This window comes from Embiotoca jacksoni, unplaced genomic scaffold (genome assembly GCF_022577435.1).
Source record: "Embiotoca jacksoni isolate LCO1_2020_lvr unplaced genomic scaffold, fEmbJac1.0.p SCAF_4, whole genome shotgun sequence".
NCBI classification, from domain to species: domain Eukaryota; kingdom Metazoa; phylum Chordata; class Actinopteri; family Embiotocidae; genus Embiotoca; species Embiotoca jacksoni.
The window spans coordinates 6,405,849-6,428,479 of NW_027185392.1; the positions used below are offsets into that span (position 1 = coordinate 6,405,849).

Here is a 22,631-nt window from a genome sequence, read left to right on the forward strand (position 1 = left end):
TCTTAGATGCTGTGTGGACATTTTGTTTTTACTCGCTCTAAAATAATTGTGAGTATATGCATGTAAGTGGACATTCATCCTAAACCGCAACAACTATACCACTTAAAAGCCCATTATCTCTCCACAATACAAATCTACAGCAGTCCTCCCTCTATTGTTCATTTTACTTGTGCTATAATCTAAATACACTCTTGCTGCTGTAATAGACAAATTAAACTTGACTGATAAACGGATCCACCATAAAAGGTTTTTTTAAAAGCCACACTATAGATGAAACGTACACGGTATTAGTCGGCAGTAGAACGCAATCCATTGTTTGTTTAAGTGTGTGTGTCAGCCTCCTGCCTCTATTGTGATGGTGGTCAGTCCATCAAAGCCCGGAGAGGGTATTGGCGAGGCATTTGGTCCACTGTCTGCTTCACACTTCCTTTGTTTGTGTGCATGTTTGTGTGAGTGCTGGTCCAAGCCTCTGTCTCCTTGCACTTCCTCTTCGCCATTGTGTGCAGGGAGGTATATGCTCTCTCTCTCTCTCTCTCTCTCTCTCTCTCTCTCTCTCTCTCTCTCTGTCTCTCTCTCTCTCTCTCTCTCTCTCTCTCTCTCTCTCTCATATCAGTGTCTTATTGGGCTGATCCAACTGTGGATGAGCTATTTCTGGAGATTCCTGTTATGAAAAGATTATCCAGCCCACCTCCACCCTGTCTGTTTCTCTCTCACACACACACACACACACACACACACACACACACACACACACACACACACACACACACACACACACACACACACATACACTCACACACACATTCCAGTTAAACTCATTATCTCAACCTGCATCAGTAAGAGGCAGAGGACACAGGCTTGTCATTGGAGATTCAGTTTCAAGAATAATGGCAGGTCTATAGATTCGAAATGAAAATGTTCCGCTAGCTTGCCTATGAATAAATGGACAAATAACACATTTTCATTGTAATAAATACAGAAATGCTCCTATCTTCCCTGTTAGTGGCCATTTAATGTCCAACCCACGGGTTGTGAAACACGTCTTTATGTCCCTATTATCTGAAATTCTCAACCACAATTGAAAAAAACTGTAAACTTGTGTTCAGTTATTTACATACACACATTTTACATGTTAGGATCTTTATTTCAGGAGGGCCGCCATGACCTTTGCCGACCCATAATTTGATTATCTCTTTTGTGAGTCTTTGTTGACACGGCCTTGGGTGTTTGTGTGTGTGTGTTGGACTGACACGTCCATCCGCTGACCCTCACTTGGCCTCGCTGTTTCAGCTTAGAAATGGCAGAAGAAGAAAGCGTAAACCCCAAGGCAAGCCCAGAGGAGAGGACCCTGAGGCTGAGAAAATCTTTCATCTCGATTCTGCATCTTTCTTTCAATTTTACTGTTTTCTGTCTTGAAATCTTACTATTGTTTTCATCTTATTTCTGCTTATCTATTTGATTAAAATCTTTTTAAAGTCATTCTTTTTGTCATTTTTAGAGCTTATTTGCTGTGTTTTCCTCTTTCAGCCACTCCCCTCTGTGTGTCGGGGTCAGAGGTGACACTGTAAAGTTTACAATTTACAAAAGTAGCTTCACTTAACAGTCCAGCAGCAAACAGGTGATGGGACATACAAGGACATTTTTATTCAAATTAAATGTTTATGGTGTGTTTTGTTTTTACACCTGGTTTCAAGTAATAATTTAAACCCTCATGAGACATGAGTACAATCCACTATGAAACACAAGGTAATCCACTGAAACTTCCACACCTTAAAGTTAAAGGTTTTATTCCTTTTCTAAGGAATAGTTATATGTAATGCTGCCTCTAATCCCTCGTCTCTGTCTGCTGTAACACTGAAGCATATCCTCATTTCCTATCTTTTGTCCAAAGCCCTTATTATACTCGTGTGTTTTTGATCTGTATCTGAATCATAAACCAAACAAGCGTGTATAGACACTCTGAAGAGACACACTCATTTGCCCCAAAGCAACTGGCAGCAGCGGCAGTCTGCTAGTCTGATCTCTTTCTCTCTCTTTACCGCACACGTTCATGAACAGGCACTGGCCACAAGACAACTTGAGAGTGTGAACCGCCCCTCATCTCTGAGCAGGGTTGCTGACCCATCTCAGCCCCGTGGAGCTTTGGGTTGGGGTTTTGGATGCAGCCTCTGGGTGGTCGGGTTTTGTGTCTCAGGGATTTGGCCTTGTTTGGTAATCTCTCTTCATCTCTCCTTCCTCTCTTTGCTTCTCTCTCTTTCTATCGTTATCCTCCATCTCTCGCCCTGCTTCTCTCTCGAACACACACTAACAGACCATAATTATCTTTCTCCCTATCAAGTTACAGATTTAGATTTAAATCACATGAGATTTTCTTCAATTTATGAGTTCACAATAGCCTATATATTTCCGTTGACTCACTATTTTAATATTTATATACTGATGATAGCGCTTATCTGTTTGCATAGTTTGTATGCTTGTGTTTTAGCACATTTAGGCTATCTCTTTGAGTAACAGCCTAAATGTGTCTGTAGCTTTCAGCACTGAAAGCTCCAAAGTATTGAAAGATGATGTTGGATGTTGTATCAGATTGGTAGTGATGTTCATTTAGTCTTTGATCAAATATTTCCTGATCATAATCAGGAGTCTTTTTCATAGTGCGATGAGGTTTTGTCACACTGATTGTGTAAGGGTTGTGTTTTGTTGGCATTGGCTTCACTTCCCATTGTTTTGGGTTTCCACATATACTATAGATATACTTTATTGATCCCACGAGACAAATTGTTGTGTTGTTGCAGCAAAATCAACAATAGAAATTCCAGAAATTGCTGCAACAGGCTGCCACTGTAATGGCGGCATCTTGACGTTCCAGACCAGATGCGAGTAGAAATGTGTTTAGAAATAATTGCAAAATGAACAATTGTTCCTCTTTTCAAATATGGAAGAGACAAAGTACACAAGTCAGCATAAAAAAATATTGTTATGATTTTTATCAGAAATTGGCATTGCATTAACTATATGTATATCATTTGTTTGCCTAAAAGTCAGCAGAAAAAGAAATGCGCAGTGGGCTGTGTCATCCTTACATCATGAACATACTCAGTTTGTTTGGAGTCAATCAATCATCAATGAGGTCTAATTCTGTTTGACCTTTTTGAACAAGCCATGACACAACTGAAATAACAAAAAAATCCAAACAGACATTGTACATTTTGAAGGAATAGTGCCGCACAATAAGTATTGTTGACATCAATCACACATAGTATATACAGTAGCACATTAAAAATACATTATATTTTTGCAGGTTTTACAGCTTGGGTTGCAGAGACTCCCAACAGAGTCCTTTTAAAACAAACCATCAGTTCTAAATGTATGTTTATAAGTAAGAAAAAAGTGTGGAAGAATGGAAAAGTCTTAAATACGTTGCCTATGTTTTTTACAGAGGCCTTTTGTCTATAGGACCCCACAAAAACATTCAACATTGGGACGAGACAAATACATATTTGGAAAAAGAAACATTATAGCCTCCTTTTGAGACTCAGGTATCAAAATACTTGTAGGCTACTGAAAACTGTTGGCAGAAAATTCCAAGTTATTCCCACGAGCTCATGCATTGGTTGCATATGAGGTGCGACTCTGTTGGACAGTATGACATGCTCTCTGGCAGGATCTTTTTTGGTTGAATCACTTGTGACTCCTCAGCTGAGGCTGGTATAGCAGCCAACAACACTTTGTAGTTTGCCAGGATTTTCTGCATCATCCTTTCCCCCCTCTAGCAGTCCAAGCTTTGCATGACACGTATTTCCCTGCCACATGGTGCTCGTCTGGCTTTCCCTTTTTGCACCACCTCAAGTCTGTGAGTTACCATGGGAATAGCACGAGCTGGCTGACGTAGTTCAGGAGATGTTGGAAAACTGAGGGGAAAAGTCTAGATAGAGGAGAACATTTTAAAAACCGTAGCTTGGTTTTGAAATAACCCATCATAAATAACTAATGTGTCCTTAGACCTGAACTGAATTTATTACTTGAAATGTGTTGTTATTGCAGTCAATCTGAGTGTGGTGTATGCACGCCAAGCGCGCCAGAGACACGGGCGGGAGCAAAGGCATTACCATACCTGGAACAGTGGTCTTTTCATGGCACCACTTGCGCTTTTCAGACTAATCTCGTGTCACAAAAGAGCATCTCACAGTTGTCTCCACTCGTTTCTAATGATATGCAAACTGGTTACCAACCAGCAGTCAAATGGGGAGTGGTAGACGCGCGACAGAGCCACTTAAGTGAACACAGTGGACTCCTGGGGAGGCCAGTTAATCACTTTCAATTTTGTATAAACGTAATGTTTGTAAAATATATTTTATTAAAAGGTAAATTAAATTAAATCACACAATGTGTAACAGATGTTACCACATAGATCTCGTTGCAGTTTCTGTGTCCTAATTAGTGCGCTTTGACACACAATTATGATCGATGTAAATGTCTTCCCTAGACACGATGAGCTACTGAGGGTGACCTGAGTGAGTGTCTTCAGCTCCTTGTCAGGTGGGGAGCAGCAGGGCGGGTGGGGGTGGAGCCACGGCAGACTTGCCCATTCCTAAAGCTTGAATCACACTACTCTCCATTCACATTCCTGCCTGGGACCGCTTCATTCAGGGACGCACAGTGTCGGCAGGATTTGAAGACTGTAGAATTATTTCTATCGCTGCTAAATCAAATTAAAAACATGGATTTACCGTCTTGCGCAACGCTCAGGGGACATTTGCAACCGACTGTAATTTAAGTTTCCTGCGCTCTGGATTTATCATGCGGACTTGGTCCTAACTGTGGAGTTGATTTGACTGGACGGTGGTAACCTGCCGAGGAGCGGTCAGGAGTGCGGTTATATGGTGAAGTTGGTCGCAACCCAGACATTGAAAAATGATCCTTACACGTAAGTTAATTTCATTCATCCAGGCTTAATGTTGTGAATGAATTATTTTTGGATGGTTTTCAGTTTATTTTAAAAAAAAATTGTCCATACATTCAAAGCGGTTTCCTGTTTATCCAGGAGATTCAGAGCTCTGGTTTGGATATTCTAAGCAGCAGCCAACAATGTGTTTATTTGAATCTATCTAAAGTTCTGGATTTTTGCCGGAATTTTGCCTCCATATAAAACATTCCTTAAATCGTCTTTGAGGCACAACGCTGCAGGCTGTCAGATAAGAAATCCCCCCGCTTGTCACGTAGGCTACACTCCGCGTCCCCACTCCTGCTCACAATTCTCAAAATGCGTAACTTGGGAAAAGTACACGTTAAACAAAACCCGGGAGCATTCTGTGAGGGAAGCTCTCCACACTTGATAAAAATCTTGTGTAAAATCTCTTCTACGCACAGAGTCCATGGAATCTCCCAGCAGAGCGGCGTTTACTTGATGTATAGGATTGGATTAAATGAAACTTGAGGGGAAACAGGGTCTTGAACTGGAATGTTCAGTCTAAATCGTATTTAGTGTATTTTCAGATTATCCGAAGGTATAGTACAAAGTCCGCGACACTTCTGCCATCTCAGTGCGTCCAGTGTGTTTAACTGCCTGCGCCTTTTGCCTGACTGCCGACCTTTTGCGAGTGGGGTAGTTCGAGGGGATGTGTTGTGGCTGTCTAAAATCCTGTTTTCAACTCTGTTCTGGCAGGCTTGATTTGTGGGCTTTGGCCCTTTGTCATTCAATAGTTTGTTCCAGCATATGGTTTCTTATCAGGTCTGGAACAGATAAGAGCTCAGAGAGGTTCAGTTGAGCCATAAAACCATTAACAACGTGCTCCATGCACATCCAGCCATCATGATGTAAGCTGAATGAACATTACTTATAGTTACTACTAACCTGGAGCTACTATAACACTGACACCATACTTCCACACGCACACTCATGGCAACAGAAGAGGGATCCAGTCACAGAAATAACAGGAATAACACTGGTTCTTCCTTTCTTTTACTTATAAATGGGATGAGACAGTTTAGTAGGTGTTTGGGGCTGTTCTGTGAGAAGAGCAAATGAAGGAAGCACGCTTCATCTGCATGCTCTGTGAAACAGGAAGTGAGCTGAGGCCTTATCTGAAAGATTTACATCCAGCTGGTTTCTTCATGTCCTGTGAGGAGACACATGTTCATTTTTGCTCTCACCTTCCTTGTGCTGAGGGTACCGGGCTGTCCTGGGATCTGATTGTTAATGGCTTGTTATCCTGGCAGGTAAGCTGTCATTTGGCTGTGGAAACCTTATCAGAGGGTTTGAATATGCCTGGTCACCTGATCCAGGGCCAGAGCCCTCCCTGTGAGCGTAAATCTGTCATCAGGAGGAGCACAGGGGCCTTTTGGGTTAGCCCTGCGATGATCCATATGGGCCAGCTGTGTGTTTGCATGTGTATGTGTTGGTGGATCTGTTCCTCCGTGCCTTCATGCCTGCGCCAGCTGGTGGTAGATAACTGGAATGGACCATGGTAGTAACTTCATTATTCTTTTGTGTGTGTGTGTGTGTGCGCGTGTGTGTGTGTGTGAGAGAGAGAGAGAGAGAGAGAGAGAGAGAGAGAGGGCTAGAGCTTGAGGTCAGCCAGATGGTCATATTCCTGGCACCGTATCACTTTAGCTAACAGCCAGACCCTCTCTGCAAGCACCAGCTGTCTCTGCAGTGGAATCAGAAAACATGATACCCATCAGGAAAAAAAAAAAATCTGTTATCAACCATCTTTGCATTCCAGTACTGGAGCATAGGAGGGATTTTGTATTGGTCACGCTGAAAAAGCTGTTATCTCCAGCTGTTCTGGGTGTTTTCATACCTACACCAGTTGAGATTGTGGTCAGTCATTAAATAGTTTAGATCATGATTGAATCAAAAACATGCTCTGCAAGTCCATGAACACACCAGGAGCTCCTCGTCGTCATTGCTGAGGTGATGGATGAAACCTGGCAGCATTCAGGCTCCTGGCTTTGCGTGCTGCAGATTACAGCTGAGCCACAAAGTCCGGCCTGTTTCATCACATCACCTGTCTAGACCCACTTTGCAGCTCCTTCAGAATGACCCACTCAGAGCTGGAGTTGATAAGAACCTCATGACTGCCTCCTGGGTTGTTTTACAGTCGGCACTTCGAGACCCAGCAATGATCGGGTAATTCCAGATAAGCCGTCTCAATTCACAACAGTTGTTGGCCAAGCATTCTTCTCAATCTGCCTGCTTCAAAGACCCAAACGTCAGAGATAACTGTTCAGACTCTTGACCTCCAGTTGGCGTTGCAGAGCCTTTGAGGTGGGGAGCAGCATCCTTTGTTTGCTGTAGCTGCTGACAAACTCCCACTGGAGCTGAGCATTCAGAGCCAGACCCCGTTACCTCCTGGGATGGAGGGAAGCTGTGGCCGGCAATTGTGAGAATTTCCTGCCACCGGAAGGGAGAGAAGAGGCAAGCAGGGTTGAATTAAGCAGACACAGTGTAGCAGATGAGAGCGGGGGGGGGGGGGAAGCAAAGGAAAGACCACGATGGATAATTTTAGAAGTTGTGATCTGGCTGGCAGTGGGTGAAGCTTTACTCTGACTAGCTGCTCACCCGATGAGCTTTTGGCCAAAGTCTAGAAGAAAAGCCATACATGATCCATATGAAATCTCTATAAGCATCAGTTTGGCTTTTATGAGTCGTGTTATCTGAAGATAATGATTGTCATCTTTCTTTCCCACTGAGAGAGTGTGTCTCCCTGTGTTTTTGCTCATTCACATCAGCCAGAACTAATGTGAGGCTAACTTTAATTCGAGCTCAGAGGATGTCTCTCAGTTTCTGTCCAGAAAAATACATCTACTGTTGATTATAAATCAGCATATGTAACATTTATTTGATGTAATTGTTGTCTAAAGGCAGCCAGTTCAGCTTTAGCCACATCCTGTGTGACCCCCGTCAGCAGGACAATCTGGTCTGGTCTAAACTTACAAATCTTTCCAAATGCCAGTTTGTTTATCTGTCTATCTCCATCCAACCTTGCAGCAACTAGTGATGTTAAAACTATGATCAAACCGGAAAAGGGTTTGCATAAGGTTATCCTTTGCTGTTAAGAAATTATACACCGATGATATCTTCTGTTGCTCCAAATGCTCATGGCCTAAAGTGACTGGGGTAAAAATGTCCGACAGAGTCTTTGAGGGCTGGTGTGCAACTATAATTATCTGCACTTGCATGTTAAAAAAAAAAAATAAATCTAAACATGAAAAGGAATGTGTACTGAATGTGCTGCTCCAGAAATTATACTGCACATAATGAAATGTTTGCCAGGACTTGGAGGGCTTTCGTTGGCTTTGAAACTGACTCCGTTATCTGTTGTACTTCAGCCAACTGGGCACACACAGACTAAACACTACCTTCATTATCAAGGGGATGAAACTCACTTTTCTACATGAGGTTAACTCGTTGATTGACCTTTTGTTGCCGTCATATTTAAGTTCTAAGCACGTGCTGTCAGAGATTTGTCATGTAGGGCTTTATAGCCATCTTTAACCATGAGGGCGTTTGGTAAACACATACAATCACCGGAGCCAGTGTTTGTCTTGGCTGCCTCGCTGCCTATTATCTGGCCAGGAACAAATGAAGGCAGGGCCTGAACAGCCAAGTGGTTGGTAGCCACTGCAGCGCCGCTCCGCTCTCTTCCTGTGAGGGAAGCAGGAAGAGGAAGTGAGGTAGTTCCCTGGTGAGGGCTGGTGAACTGGGGTGAAAAGTGAGGGAAGAGAAAAACATAAAACATACCCTTCAATCTCAAGTTATTGAAGCAAACACGAATGTAAAGGATTGGGCCGGGTGTTGTATGATGACATTTTGATGACTGGAATGTTCTTGTTAACTCCTTTTGCTTTGTTGATACATGTTTGTTTTTTTCTTATTCCCGATGCATGTATGTATGTGTGTGCGGCTCCATTGTTAGGTTGTTTGTGCCAGGTGCCCCATGCCCCTGTCCACTTCCTGCAGACAAACAAAAGCCATAAAAATATTCTTGCTTCACCCTGAACGGAGACACAATGTGGTGCGATGACAAATATTATTCAGTCTGATTCGTCTGCGTGGTGAATGCTGGTGTCATTATTTTGTTTCCTCGCCACACTGAGTTCACATTATGTCACTGTAAAGTTGATTTGACACACATTCTAGCCCAATGGGGTGTGTCACTGGATAGCCTCCCACCAAAGGCACTTATTGGATCCCGTGGCTCTTTTTATGGGATTTGGGGGGTGGAAAGCTAACCATGTGTTTGTATGTCTAATTTGCATTTCAATAGCTTTACTGTCTTTTGAGTGGTTTGTCTTTAAACATGAGGTTGGTCTCTGCAAACACACACAGCCTTGCTTGTGCACGCGCACACACACACACACACACACACACACACACACACACACACACACACACACACACACACACACACACACACACACACACACACTGATACATATGCAAGCACAAGAATCTCCTGCCCTAAGCAGTGCCGGCTCACAAGAATATTAGTATAATTACATTTGGGTTCCTACGTACCTCTGGGTTCACTACACTCCAAAAATACCAGGCTAAACACACATACACACTCAAACACACCAAGAAATGCCATTTCACATCCACAAGGAAAGTTAGAGCTAGTTTGTCAATGAAAATATTGGTGAAACATAGTTGTTAATGTTATATTTGACACTTCGGTGTCGCAGTAGTTGCTTGAGGAGCCGCTGGCCCCTGCAGTGGCAGAGGGGAGACCCTTTCTTGGTCGTGTCACACCTTGTTGTTAGTGGGTTTGTCTGCCGTCTGGGCTTGTTGTTGGTATGTAAATGCTGGTATACTGTTTACCAGACCCATCACAGCAACTGTCTGCTTTTGGACTCTGTCTGTCTAGACAGTATTTTATGGAAAACATTTCTTTTGTCATTTAAAAGAAACTCAGTTCTGAGTTGCTATTGTTTCATTTGTTTCCCATTATTTAATACACACTAATCTCAGTATTATCCCCAAAGATAAAGTCTCTTTTTTTTAGGCACAACAATTTTCTTGTTCTTGAGCTTAAGGGGGAAAAAAAAAATAACAATTGGTGTAATTTAGCTTTGTAATGAGGTGGAACCGCTTAACTGAAGATTTAAAGATAAAATACTCTTGACTTGCCATCTCTTTCTTTACTGGTGGCTACTATTAGTTAAATCACACAAAGCCAAACATATGGGCTCCTAATATAACTGTAACAAACAAGGAGTTTGAAATAAAAACGTGTAACTGTCCTTCCAGGATTTAAGACTTCACCCACAGTTATTGCATTGTCAAGTATTTCACCTCCATGTCTCGCAGTCATTCTACGGTATGTTGGCACTTGCATCCATAGCTTAGCAGTGTATTTTCCCTCCTTTGTCCCATTAGTTTTGTTAACAAGTTTTTCTCAAGGTTGTGCTACATTTGTATGTGCTGTCACTCCACTAAAGAGGACATTGTAAAGTCAGCTCCTTCAGGCCTTGAGTTTCTATCTCCTCTCTTCAAACTGCTGGTGGTGAAGGGAAATGAAGCACTTGAGGAGCCCGAAGTGCGGGCAGCCATTTGGCATATGTCATCTAAAGGGCTTTCGCAGATAATTGGGAGATGTCCCCATGGTTCCTCTGACACACTGTGAACATCAACATTCAGTCATAGTCCTTAGCATAAGAAGCCCAAATGTCACACTTTGTGTTCAAAGGGAGTTATGAAAGAGTTTGTTGGTCAGAGTTGGTGAAGTGTTGTGAACATGTTGGACTACAGACATATTAACCAACAGAGGTTCCTTAGGCTTGTGGTCAACACAGACACAGGCCTTTTGAAAACGTAGAAAAAAAAAGTCTCACACTGACATACTACTGGCATGTCGATGGGACCAGTTGTCATATGTGAATAGGCTCTGCAGCAGTTTCTATCAGAGATGTCTGCGTAAACAACAAAGACCACTGCCTTACCTGGTTAAGGAGCTTAAGTGGTTCACCCTTGGCGTGTGAGGGGGTTAACACAATTTGCACGATTGATGCTTTGAGCTTTAGCTTTAGAGGCACGTGAGTGGAGAGTGGCCAAGTGTGAGATAGCTAAAAAGGTCAAGGAGATGATGTTTGATAAGCTGCCAGCATGCTGCAGTGGTCAGTTCCAGAGTTTTGTCTCACAGTGATGTTTTGACAGAATAACTTTTGCAAAGGTTGTTTAATTTACCCTTTAGTGATAATAAATAGCCTTTGCACACTGTTTGGTTTAATTTGTGAAGAGTCTTCCTCAGCACCTAACACGCTTTTTTACTTTTCCTTTTTTCCTCTGTAGAGATCGAAGCTAAAGAGGCCTGTACCTGGCTCCGGGCTGCGGGTTTCCCTCAGTACGCCCAGCTTTATGAAGGTAAGAAACATAGGACACACCTCAAAACAGGTACAAAACAGATTAGAGGTTTTGGTGTGACAAGCTAGAAATGATTGTATAATAAGTTGTACAAATTAAATTGTGAGTTAGACATCAAAAGCTGTTTATTTCACCACCATCCCCCCAAAAAAATACATCAGTTTCTGTCCTTCTGCTGAACTAAAACACATTGAAATCATCCAAATACAAAATATTTGGCATAATTTAACTTATATCAAATGAATGCGGAAGCTTTTTAATGTCATTCTATTTTAATTGTACACTATGCTCACCCTCGCTATGTCTTTTGTCAGCAACACAAAACACCAACATGCACACTTGTGCCTGTGCATGCATACACACCACACACAGCATTACATTTCTGAGGAGTGTGTGGGGGGGTTGAAGCCGTACAGCCCTCAGCACACTGCTATATTCCAAATGTTAACTATGCTATGATTATAATGTAACTAATATAGTTACTCTTTGGGATCAAACAATATTTTATTTCTCCCCTCTAAAGTTACTCATACAATGACAAATGGTTGAATGCTACGCCTGACCTTTGAGCTTTAAATACACACTCACCAAAATACATCAAACATTCTTTACACTCCATGTAGCTACTCTTTACTATACTATGGCATACCCTGGGCATGCCAGTTGCCTTTATGTAATTACGGGATGTTGAAAGCAGGACCAAGCTGCCATTGTCAGCAGGTCATTGCCTGTTTCCACTTAACCATGAAGAGTTTCCTATCGGAACGGAGCATTCATTGTGTCTCTGTACAGGTGATGATACCTTCTATACATACATAAAGGGCAACACAAAAAAGTGCAAAACAGTCAATCAGTGTGCAGATGTTTTACCGTAGCCGCCCTCAGCCGTCTCCACACCGAGGAGGAATCTCTGTGTTGACACAATTTTCCCTCCCTTGTATCCATGGGGGAATCTGCAGTGTCTGTGCTGTCAAGACTATCGTCCCACTGAAGATAAGCAGCCTGATAGGCCTGTTTCAGTACAGTATGTTAAAGGTGGTAGCATCCACGTAGTAGCATTCTCTTTTTTTAGTCATCATTGCCCCTTTAGATGCAAGATTCCCAAATTTGTTTGGGTCGAAACATTCCTGCAACATTTTAGTATCTGTCCCCCAATCCTTAGCATCTTTATTTTTAAGGCACTTTACCAGTGCAGTGAACGGGGGAACAAGTGATCCTGTTATTGAGGTAGACCAGAGAGAAAGAACAAGAAGCAGAAAAGGAAGTGGGACCTCTGAGCAGTGGTGGAGTACCTATTGTCATTCTTCAATCAATCCCCTGTTCTCTCCCCCTGCGCTCCATATCCCCCATGCCTGCCAGCTCTGAAAGCTGCAGCTGTGTTTGTTTGGTCGGCTAAGACGCTACTTCCTCTTTTAGCTTTTCATCAAGGCTGTATGGATGGGAAGGAGGGGCAGAAGGTGGGTGTTTGAGTGGGTAGGTGTGTTTTAGGTTAGGGGTTGTATCTTTAGGTTTATCTGAACACATTGATCCAATCAATGGCAGGCAGATGCCCACACTAACCCGCCTGTCTCTCTCTGTTTAGATGTCCAGTTTCCCATTGACATTTCTTCAGTCACAAGAGACCACGACTTCCTGGATCGGGATGCTATTGAGGCTCTCTGCAGGTGAGTCATACTGAACTTTCATATGTATTTTCTCCTTCTTTTCATGGTCTGTGCAGGTATTCTTCCTGTTCCTTTCCTTCTTTTCTGTACTATCTCTTGTTTTCCCTCAAACTAAACCATAAGGGCATGACTTCAAAAGGAGGCATGCTTTGGAAAGTTACAGATGAGATAAAAGAATCACACGATAAGCACCTTGTTTCACTATGTCCCTACCTTCCTCTCTATTTATTTTCTCCTCTCTTTGAGGCTGACTCATTAGAGTCCTTTGTATCTTCCTGCCAAGCTCATATCTCACTCCTACTTCTCTGTGCTGGATGCTAAAGTCACGCAATGCTCTTTACATGAACCATTTCTTTTTTCTTTTCTTTTTTTGCTAAAGCAAGTTTTAAAGCTTTGAAGTTTCACCTCTTTTGCATTGGTTTATGTATATGAAAAGAGCTAAATAGAGAAGACCAGGTTTGCATTTTAATTAGTGTCCCTGCTATAATAGTTAGCATTTGAGAAGGAGTCTAAAGGCTTTTTAATGGAGTCAGCTCCTTCATCAAATTCTTACTTTCAGTAATAAACCACAGCAGGTGTCCCTCCATACATCTGGAAGCTATCATCTCTGTGTCTCATCTCTTGGCAGCCTCTCACCCCTTCCCCACAGCCCCAACTATCCTTCAGTCCCCATCACTTCATCTCTCCATTGTTACATGATATGCTCTAAGAGCTCTCCAGAGGGTGGACCCCACCACCACCTCCCTTCGCTCCCCTTCTCCAGGTGGCTGCTGGGGGGGGGGGGAGCTTTCTGTCCCCTCCCCAGGTTTTCGTCGCCACTCCAGCAGATTTCATTCTTCTCGCTCTCTCCTTTTCCGTCTCCCTCTCATTCTCTTCCTGTTCATGCAGGGATTATCCTTCAGCAGCTCATTAGCCCGACTGAGCTCCCCCTCTGTCTTTCTCTTCCACTGTTCTGTTTTTGTCTCGTTTCATCCCTTCTTCCGTTACACATCCTCTCTGTGTCAAAAGTTTTGTTTTAGTGAAAGTGAAGAGCTCAGAATACAGCCCATTTATTTTTAAATGTAACCAATTTTGTGTGTTTGTGTATGCAGGAGACTGAACACCCTCAACAAGTGCGCTCTAATGAGACTGGAGATATCACCGCAAAGAAAAAGAGTAAGTGCTCACTCACACTTGGACATGCCCTACTCTCTAAAAAAAAAGTCCCTTTGCACACCTCCTCATTCACAATTACATTTCCTCACCTCAACTATCAGTTCACCCTTAGCCACAGGGCAAACCTGTGTTTTCTCTCATCTTCTTTAATGAGAAGGCACCTGTTGGGTTTATTTCTATATCAAGTGGGCTGTGAGGACCCTAAGGGGAGGGAGGATAGCTTTAATGTCTAAATGAAGGGGTTGCATTCTACAGGACCTCCCCCACTTAAAGTATGCTCACCTTCTTTTCTTGTATATGGCCTCACACTGCAGGCTCACGTACAAGGATTTAGAACGCTGCTTTTCTGATACTCTTGCAGCAACGAGCCATTATACAGCTCTTGTCCGTAATCATGCACGCGAGCTGATTGCGGTGGTATAGTAAGAAGTGTTTTTGTTTTTTTTCAGAGAAAGTTCCCTCACATTAAAGCCGTCTTAAATTTCTCTTTCAAGAAAGCCAGCCTCTTGAAAAGTGTTCCTCCTCTTTGAAGAAAGGAGGATAATTCTGTAAAAATCCCAGCGTTACACGTCAGACCAGCGTTCCAAGTAAACTAGACTCTAAACTGAAAGACACTGTCACTTTGTGCTCCTTTTTACATAAATCAACCTTAATTCCCTCATGGCCTTAAGGGCTACATACTCTCATCCTTGTTCCATGTGTGACGGTATTCATCAGGATGACCCTTTCTGTGTCACCTTTCATTTCAGGAGTCAACAGAGAAGAATGGAGGAGCCAAAGAGGTTATTTGCCTCTTTGACTCCTCTACTCTTATGGGACCACAGCCACCCACCCCAGCCTAGCCCCACACCCAGACAGCTTAGGAATGCATTGATCTCCTCGTGTCTTCACATTCCCTCTCTTAAATCTCCATCTTCCTGTCTCCAGCAAAATGTGGAGAAACAAGTCACAGTGTTTTACAAAATTATCATAAAAATATCTTTTGTCCTCCCTAAATCAGTCTTTTTAAGAAAAGCTCTGTTTGTGGCAGCGAAAAATCCCACTAATTGTTAATTTTTATTAGAACTGTATTTGAATACATTATGTTTCCACTGCAGCACATACTGTAGATGATATGTATAATGATATATGCTCCATATATCATTATATCATGTACCCTTTGTGAGGAGGGAAAATGACACACAAGCTGTAAAACAACTATTTTGCTTGATTTAATCATTCTATTTCTGGATTGTTGAATTCAAAGTGTACATTTTTGGGCATCTTAGTAAAGTAGCTTTATTTGGACAGTTTAAAAAAGGTTTTGTGTTCTTCTGAGTTCAGATTATACAATAGGTAGGTTTTAAAAAATGAGGCTAGGGGGGTGGTTAAATTGTGGCCTGTGGTTTGGTTTTATGAGCTTTGGTTATTCACAACAGGGGAAGACGAAAAACTGACAGTAGTGTTACTCTGAATGTGTGTGAACATACAAGCATACAGACAGTGGATGTAAAGACTGTGGGGTGTGTGTGGAGGTGGGGGTTGACCCCTGTCTGGCTGGCTGCATTGTGAGCTATAGGGGTCATAATGGAATTTCCTCAACTCCCTTCAGGGCCTAAGATAGATTAACCAATGTGGGGGAGGTGTGTGTATTTCAGTAAGGTGCATGTACATAAAATGAGACTCCGAAAGGGCCATTTTATTCTGTGATTATTGCATGTATTGTCCAAGCAGTCAGGAAGTAAGTGAGATGTGTTTACAGACTGGACATGAATATCTTTACTTCATCATGTCATACGCATAACGTCAAGATCTCAGTTCAGATAACTGCTTACTTATTATGTCACTGGAATTCTTCAGACCTTACCTAAAAGGTCTTGTGTATTTGACCCCCATTTTATATAATTATATTTAACGTAGTTTAAAATTAGAACAATTTTAAAATATATTCAATAACTCTAGAAAGTTTCCTGTATCCGAGGGGAGGAATGTGGAAAAGAAGTGGAAAACACAGCCGTGCATAATGTCCTCTAACTGTTCCTTTCCCTCCCGCTCTTTTTTCCTTCTCTTCTTGCTATTTCTTTCCCTTCCTTCGCCCCCTATTCAGAGTGAGGACTCGGATGAGGACGAGCCTTGTGCCATCAGTGGCCGCTGGACCTTCCAGAGGGACAGCAAGCGCTGGTCCCGCATGGAGGAACTGGAGGTTTTCTCAGCGTTGCCCACAGATGCTGTCCAGCCCCCGTTTCCCAAGGACCAAGTATCCCAGAAAGGCAAGCTTGCCCTGCGTGAAGGCAACAGTTCAGAGAGTGTGCTGACTGACCTCAGTGAACAGCCTGAAGTGGGCTCCATCCACAGCAGTGGGAGTGGAGGAAGAGAAGAGAAGAGCCATGGTGCCGGCCTGGTAAATGACGCTGCACCCGCTGGTGCCACCCGTGCCAGCTCGGTAGCTAGCATGTGCTCCTCCTCGGGCACCGGCGGGTCAGGATGTGCTAATGAGGACTCTCTGTCCGATGGGTTGCCTCCATCGCCTCTGGAAGCCCTCAGACAGTTCACCTTTGATGTGAAAACAGGGATGGTAGGAATCGGAGGAAGTCTGGATCGAGGTGGTGACAGTGGCAAAAGTACACGATCAAGAGCGAAGAGCTTCCTCAAAAGGATGGAGAGTCTGCGGCTTCGCAGCGGCACCTCGTCCAAGAGGAAGAAGAAGGGGAACAGCAGTGGTGGGAAAATAGAAATCAGTGGCCCTGTCATTAAAGAGGGTCTAGATGATGACAAACTGCGGAGGCTCAACTGTGTCGACATCTCCAGTATCAACCTCAACGAGAACCTAATTCACCACCGCAATCCCACTCAGACTATGACGCTTAACCGGAACCGCTCCGTGTCTTACTCCACTCAGACCAGCAACGGGAGCACTGGGAGCACTGGGAGCAGCCAGTCGGAGGCAAGCAGTGGAAGTGCCGTGAGCACACCGAGTCCAGTGACACGAGCTCGCAGCCACAGCACAGCAGCCGGCTCCAGCAAGAGAGGAGGAATGTATTTGGAGGGTTTTGATCCTTTCAGCATTCTCCAACAAGCTTCAGGTCGACAGCCAACACCTCCACCCAAATCTGCCCTGCCCGTCCCCTGCCAAGCGAGTAATGGGATGACGGTAGACGAGCAGAACCGCAGGAACAACTGCACTGTTAAAGACAATAGCAGACAAGCAGAAGAAGAGGAGGAAGAGGACGGCATGATCTTCTTCTATTTACCAGAGGGCCACAAGCCTGGAACCTTCCCCAAAGCCCTGCAGGATGGGAGTTCACGCAATAACAACGGGAACGGTAACGGAAACTCTGTGATCTTGAGGGGGCGTCAAAGTAGACGTCAGCGTCGCGGCTCTTCAGGCTCCGTCGACAGCCGGCTCAGTTTTTATGACAACGTCCCATACGCTGAGAGAGAGGAAGGAGAGGAGGAAGAGGGGGATGAGCGCAAATTAGAGGAAGTGCTTCAACATGTCAGCGGCCTGCAGCGTTTTGTTAACGCCTGGTCCGAGGCTGTGACCGGCGAGGAGGAGGAAGAGGAGGAGGAGGACGAAGAGGAGGAAGGAGATTCCGATTCAGCTCTGGACTCGGCCTCCCCGTGCCCGTCCTCTCCTCTGCAGAACCGACTGGAGGAGACGGAGAACGGAAGTGACCAAGACAGCACAGGAAACCCCCTGGGCGAGGGAGAGGAGGGGATGAGGGAGAGAAGAGATTCTGGTGTCGGAGCGTCTCTAACTCGAACCAGCAGGTCAGTGAAGCAAATCCAAACTATGTTAATGCATTATAACCAATAAAGGGTCAGTTCATGGTGTCTAATCATGGTTTTGGGATTTGTGCCTCCACCCCAATAAAATGAAGGCACGCATTCATCCATTTAAACAGCAACATGTATTATACAGAATCCAAAAGCCACACCGTCAACCATTCTGTAGATACCTTTTCTTTTTTTTTTTTACATAACTTTTTTTTGTTACTTTTTCATATTTGTGTGAACTGCTCCTTTAAGATAGAGATCTCAAATTCAGCCTGCTGCTTCCGAATAGGCTCATGCTCTTCTTATGTAAAACTCAAACAGGTAGAAACAAAAGAGGGGTTCTCCATAAAAGGTGACAGCGAGGAATAAACAAGGGGACACACTGAGAGTTCTCTCTTTACATAATGCTGCTGAATACTCTGGAATGCTGTTAGTTCTCCATGGAGACCGTTTCTGTGCTTTCAGGAATTCACAGGCAGAATTACGTTCGGCGGTTTTTAGGCTTTTAGACAATCTCTTGATTGATGTACACAGTCCTTGTAATCCCTAAACTGATCGGTCTGTGCGTACAACTATAAATGCTGTGTGTGGCCCTGTGTTATTTTCTTTGTTTATGTATACACAAACGGCATGACACAGATCCCGAGACTTAAACTGCTATTTTTCAATCATCACTCCTCTCCTCACATCTCAATTTGTGCTCCATCCTTCTCTCTCAATTCACTCCAGACCGCAGAAGCTGCGCTGGCCGAGCTTCCAGAACTCCCATCGGCCCAGCTTGGCCTCCGCCCAGCTCCAGATTAGCTGCCAGTCTGTGCTACAGATGAATCTGCTCCAGAAGCTCTCCCTCCTGCAGCTCACTGCTCTGCTGGAGAAACACACCCCTACAAACAAACATGGCTTCAGTTGGTAAGTAGACCTGTGTAAAGTGGAGGGTTATGCAATGGAATTGCAGGTTTTGTTCATGGAGGAGAAGGCGTTTTTGTTGACATCTTCATCTAGCAAATTGTTCCTGTTAAAATATATCCATTCAAGGCAGCTACTACCCCTCAATCCTACCCTTCTCCCAATCCCCTCCATCTGCAGGTTGTTGTATAGTACGGTGACGGCTGTCCAGAGAGGTTGGGTTTCACATTCTTTTCCCAGGCCCATAATTGCTGGGAAGGGGCGTACATTGTCTTTTTCTCAACGGGGCAATCATGGCTGTTCACACACAAGGTGTTGAGCTGGAGGCTTGAAAAAGCTGCCAACAACAAATACCGTTCTGAACTATATTCCATACCACTTCTAGGATGTAGGTCTGCCCTCACGTTATACACTGCTCACAATTATCCAATAGCAGTCAATGTCCTACTTATCGTATCTAATTTGGACATTTCACAGTGGCTCCAGGCCTTAATGCTGCTGAATTATTTCGTCTGCAGTCCTGCATGTTGGTATTTTTTTCTCACATCTGATCCCGGGGAAAAGTCCATTAGAAAGAGCATTTGATAGAAAGGCCCTGAACTTAAAGTTGCGCAAAATGCAAGGGAAACACAAGACTTTAGTTTGTCTAGCAGAACATGTATTACGAGACATTCTTTACAAAATCTCTACTATAAGACATTATTGTGTAAAATAGCTGCGAACCAAACATGTATACAGTTGCCTGTTTTTTCACCAAAACTGAAAAATTCTCAGTTCGTTGTGTTTTTCCTTCCCCCCATGGCCTGACACGGACAGAAATAGAAGGCATTATGGCAGTCTTATGACAGGTTGTGGCTCACTAAAAGACAGAGTCCAACTGTTGGATGCTGGAGACCCATAAATATTCAGAATTCTGTCTGGGATCATAATATGCTCCTTTTTTCATTCCCCCCCCCCAAACTGTGGTTCTGAGAAGCACTGCGAGTCTTGTGAACAGCAGCTCTTACAAAGACGTGCTTGTCCTGAGTCACGCACAGCGTCTCTGTGCTAAACGCACTCAAAGACATGCAGATAGATGCGCAGCCATAAATCTGTGAGCACATTCTTGTGAAACGGTCAGGGTTGCATGTTTCAACTCCAGGTTTGCAGTTTATAGACTCGCTGTTCACGGGCACCCGGGTGCATGCACGCACATTCACATGATAGTGAGACAGACACTGCTTGCGGATATATAAAGCAGTGGGTTCCTCCCCCTTTGACACCGTGGATTACACCCCGCTCCCCTCCTCTATTGTCCCCTTCACCCCTCATAAACCTGGAGACAAGCCTCTTGATTTCCTCCTTCCACACATATCACAGACACTTTTAAGTAGCAAGACTAATTCTGTAGCAATTTGATTTACTCTCAAAGAGTTTATGTTAAATCCACTTGAAACATGTCTGAGGCTGCGACAAATCAATTTTGTGTGTCAACAATTTGATTGTCTTTTGTTTTTTCTGTTTTCACAGAGCTAATTAACCTCCACGGTTGTGACATAAGAGTGAAAAAAATGTCGTTAAGTTGTTGGACTGCATAAAGATTAAAAGTCATAGAGTTTTCTTTTCTTGTGTGCATGCTGCAGGGCTGTGCCAAAGTTTATGAAGCGGATCAAGGTGCGCGACTACAAAGACAGGAATGTGTTCGGTGTGCCACTGCAAGTCATCGTCCAGCGGACCGGCCAGCCCCTCCCGCAAGGAATTCAGCAGGCCATGCGCTACTTGCGTAACCAGTGCCTCGACCAGGTAACATAAACTACACACAAATACACACACATGGGCCATACACAAAATACAACATTTAGTACAAAGTCAAATTTCATGCGAGGCTTTTGGTTTTAGCTCGACGTACCATTTTTAGTTCCTTCAGCTAATGGAAAAAGTTTTTGAAGCGGCTTGAGTTGCGTAATATCTCAATTTCAGGACATCTGCAATCAGTCGAGTATTCATCCATACTTTTTTTTTTTTTTTTTTTTACTGGATGTTACGTAAGGCGGAGCAGTGAATCGGAAAAAGCATGATACCCACTTAGTCTGTATGTGTATACAGTTTCTATGTTTCCCCCTTTTTTGTCATCTCCATGTCGCACGTACGCTGAAGCCTGGAGGCTTGGGGAGAGTCAAAGTGTGCAGCTGGAAAGTCAACTGGCAAAAAGTTTGAAAGTGTTTGTGCAGAAGGAAAAGAAAGGTAGAAAACAGCTAGTAATGGAGGGAAAAATAAAAAAGAGAGCGACGGTGTTCTTTTCAAAGCCGGACAAGGCGCCTCTGTTTGGAAGCTGATGGGAAAATATTCCAACTGGACAATCCGAAGCCTTTTTTCTCCTTTCCTCCCCAACACTGCCATTTCAAACAGCGTCTTATACAGCATTCAGCACAAAACTGTCTACTGGGAGTTTCTTGTAAATGCAGTCAAAAGAATCTTTTGTGACGTAACTATATTGACTGTAAGCTCTGGATTTGTCAAGAATCTTATTTTCCAACCGTAACAGCCTGTCACTTTAAAAGAGATTTCTGTGTGCGTGATTTCGCGAAATGAATCATTTTTGATATGCTCGATTAATAAGATCAAACATTGCACTCACGGTGACACTGAGAATAATGAGGGAATTATAGTTCAAAGCTGACTTATCAGGTTTCTGTATGTATGAGTGATGTAACGCTGCCTCTCTTCGTTTCTCTGTCCAGGTGGGTCTTTTCAGGAAATCGGGAGTGAAGTCTCGTATCCAAGCTCTTCGTCAGATGAACGAGGCGAGCGGCGCAGACGGGGGAGGAGTCAGCTACGGGGGCCAGTCGGCTTATGACGTCGCCGACATGCTGAAGCAGTACTTCAGAGATTTACCAGAACCCCTGCTGACTAGCAAACTGTCTGAGACCTTCCTGCAGATCTATCAGTGTAAGAATCCCCAAAACATACATAACAATGTCACTAATACGTCCACATGCAGCTGCACAATATTCACACATGCAGCTGCACATCTGTCAGAAGCCTGCACGAAGGGATACATGTGATGGTACTGTTTTGGAGCTGTAGATTCTTGCCTGCAGCAAAGCAAGACACTGTAAAAGCATTCAAATAAATCAAACAGACGAGCAGGAAATACCTGCGGAATAACGTGACATACTGAATGTGATACCATGAATCCTCTGTTAACATGGGATTCGTTTCCTATTGCATTAGAAGATGTTCATATTTAGGGGAAACAAAGCCAGTCCTGCGCATGAAGTATGAACATGTGGCATATAGTGTACACATCCATATAAGCTTATGTAACACACTTAGGTCCGCGCAGATCCCGTCGTAACTCATTCTTGGCAGGCGAAGGGAAGTCCTGCAGAATCTGCTTCCTGAATTAACCAAAAGATGCAAAAAAAACAACAACAAAAAAAAAGAAATGATGTGGCATGATGGCGGGTAATAGCTGTGATCCGCATCCTTGACAAATTCCATCTTCTTCTCCAGACATGCCGAAGGAGCTCCGTCTCCAGGCTGCTCGTGCTGCCGTGCTGCTGCTGCCGGATGAGAACCGAGAGGCACTGCGGACGCTGCTGTGTCTGCTGAGTGACGTGACGGCCAGCGTGGCCGAGAACCAGATGACTCCCACCAACCTGGCCGTCTGTCTGGCCCCGTCCCTCTTCCACCTCAACACCCTGCGCCGCAAGGAGAGCTCCTCGCCGAGGTGCGTGTCTGTTTTAGGATGCCAGCGCCTTTTACTGGCACAGTTAGTGTCGTAGCAGCTTACATAACGT

At 43.8% G+C, this 22,631-nt stretch overlaps 1 protein-coding gene across 4 annotated transcripts in view; it reads left to right on the forward strand.

Moving 5' to 3' along the window:
• dlc1 (DLC1 Rho GTPase activating protein) overlaps positions 1-22,631 on the forward strand; it is a 79,886-nt gene that overhangs the window by 51,844 nt on the left and 5,411 nt on the right. For 3 of the 4 annotated variants that reach the window (XM_069166890.1, XM_069166891.1, XM_069166892.1), the window contains 8 exons: positions 11,297-11,368; positions 12,951-13,032; positions 14,124-14,187; positions 16,274-17,937; positions 18,673-18,852; positions 20,472-20,631; positions 21,570-21,777; positions 22,345-22,561. In XM_069166890.1, coding sequence (XP_069022991.1) covers positions 11,297-11,368; positions 12,951-13,032; positions 14,124-14,187; positions 16,274-17,937; positions 18,673-18,852; positions 20,472-20,631; positions 21,570-21,777; positions 22,345-22,561 — 2,647 coding nt within the window. Of the gene's footprint in view, positions 1-4,643; positions 4,928-11,296; positions 11,369-12,950; positions 13,033-14,123; positions 14,188-16,273; positions 17,938-18,672; positions 18,853-20,471; positions 20,632-21,569; positions 21,778-22,344; positions 22,562-22,631 lie in introns of those variants that run through there. The other variant, XM_069166893.1, reaches the window with a different exon arrangement.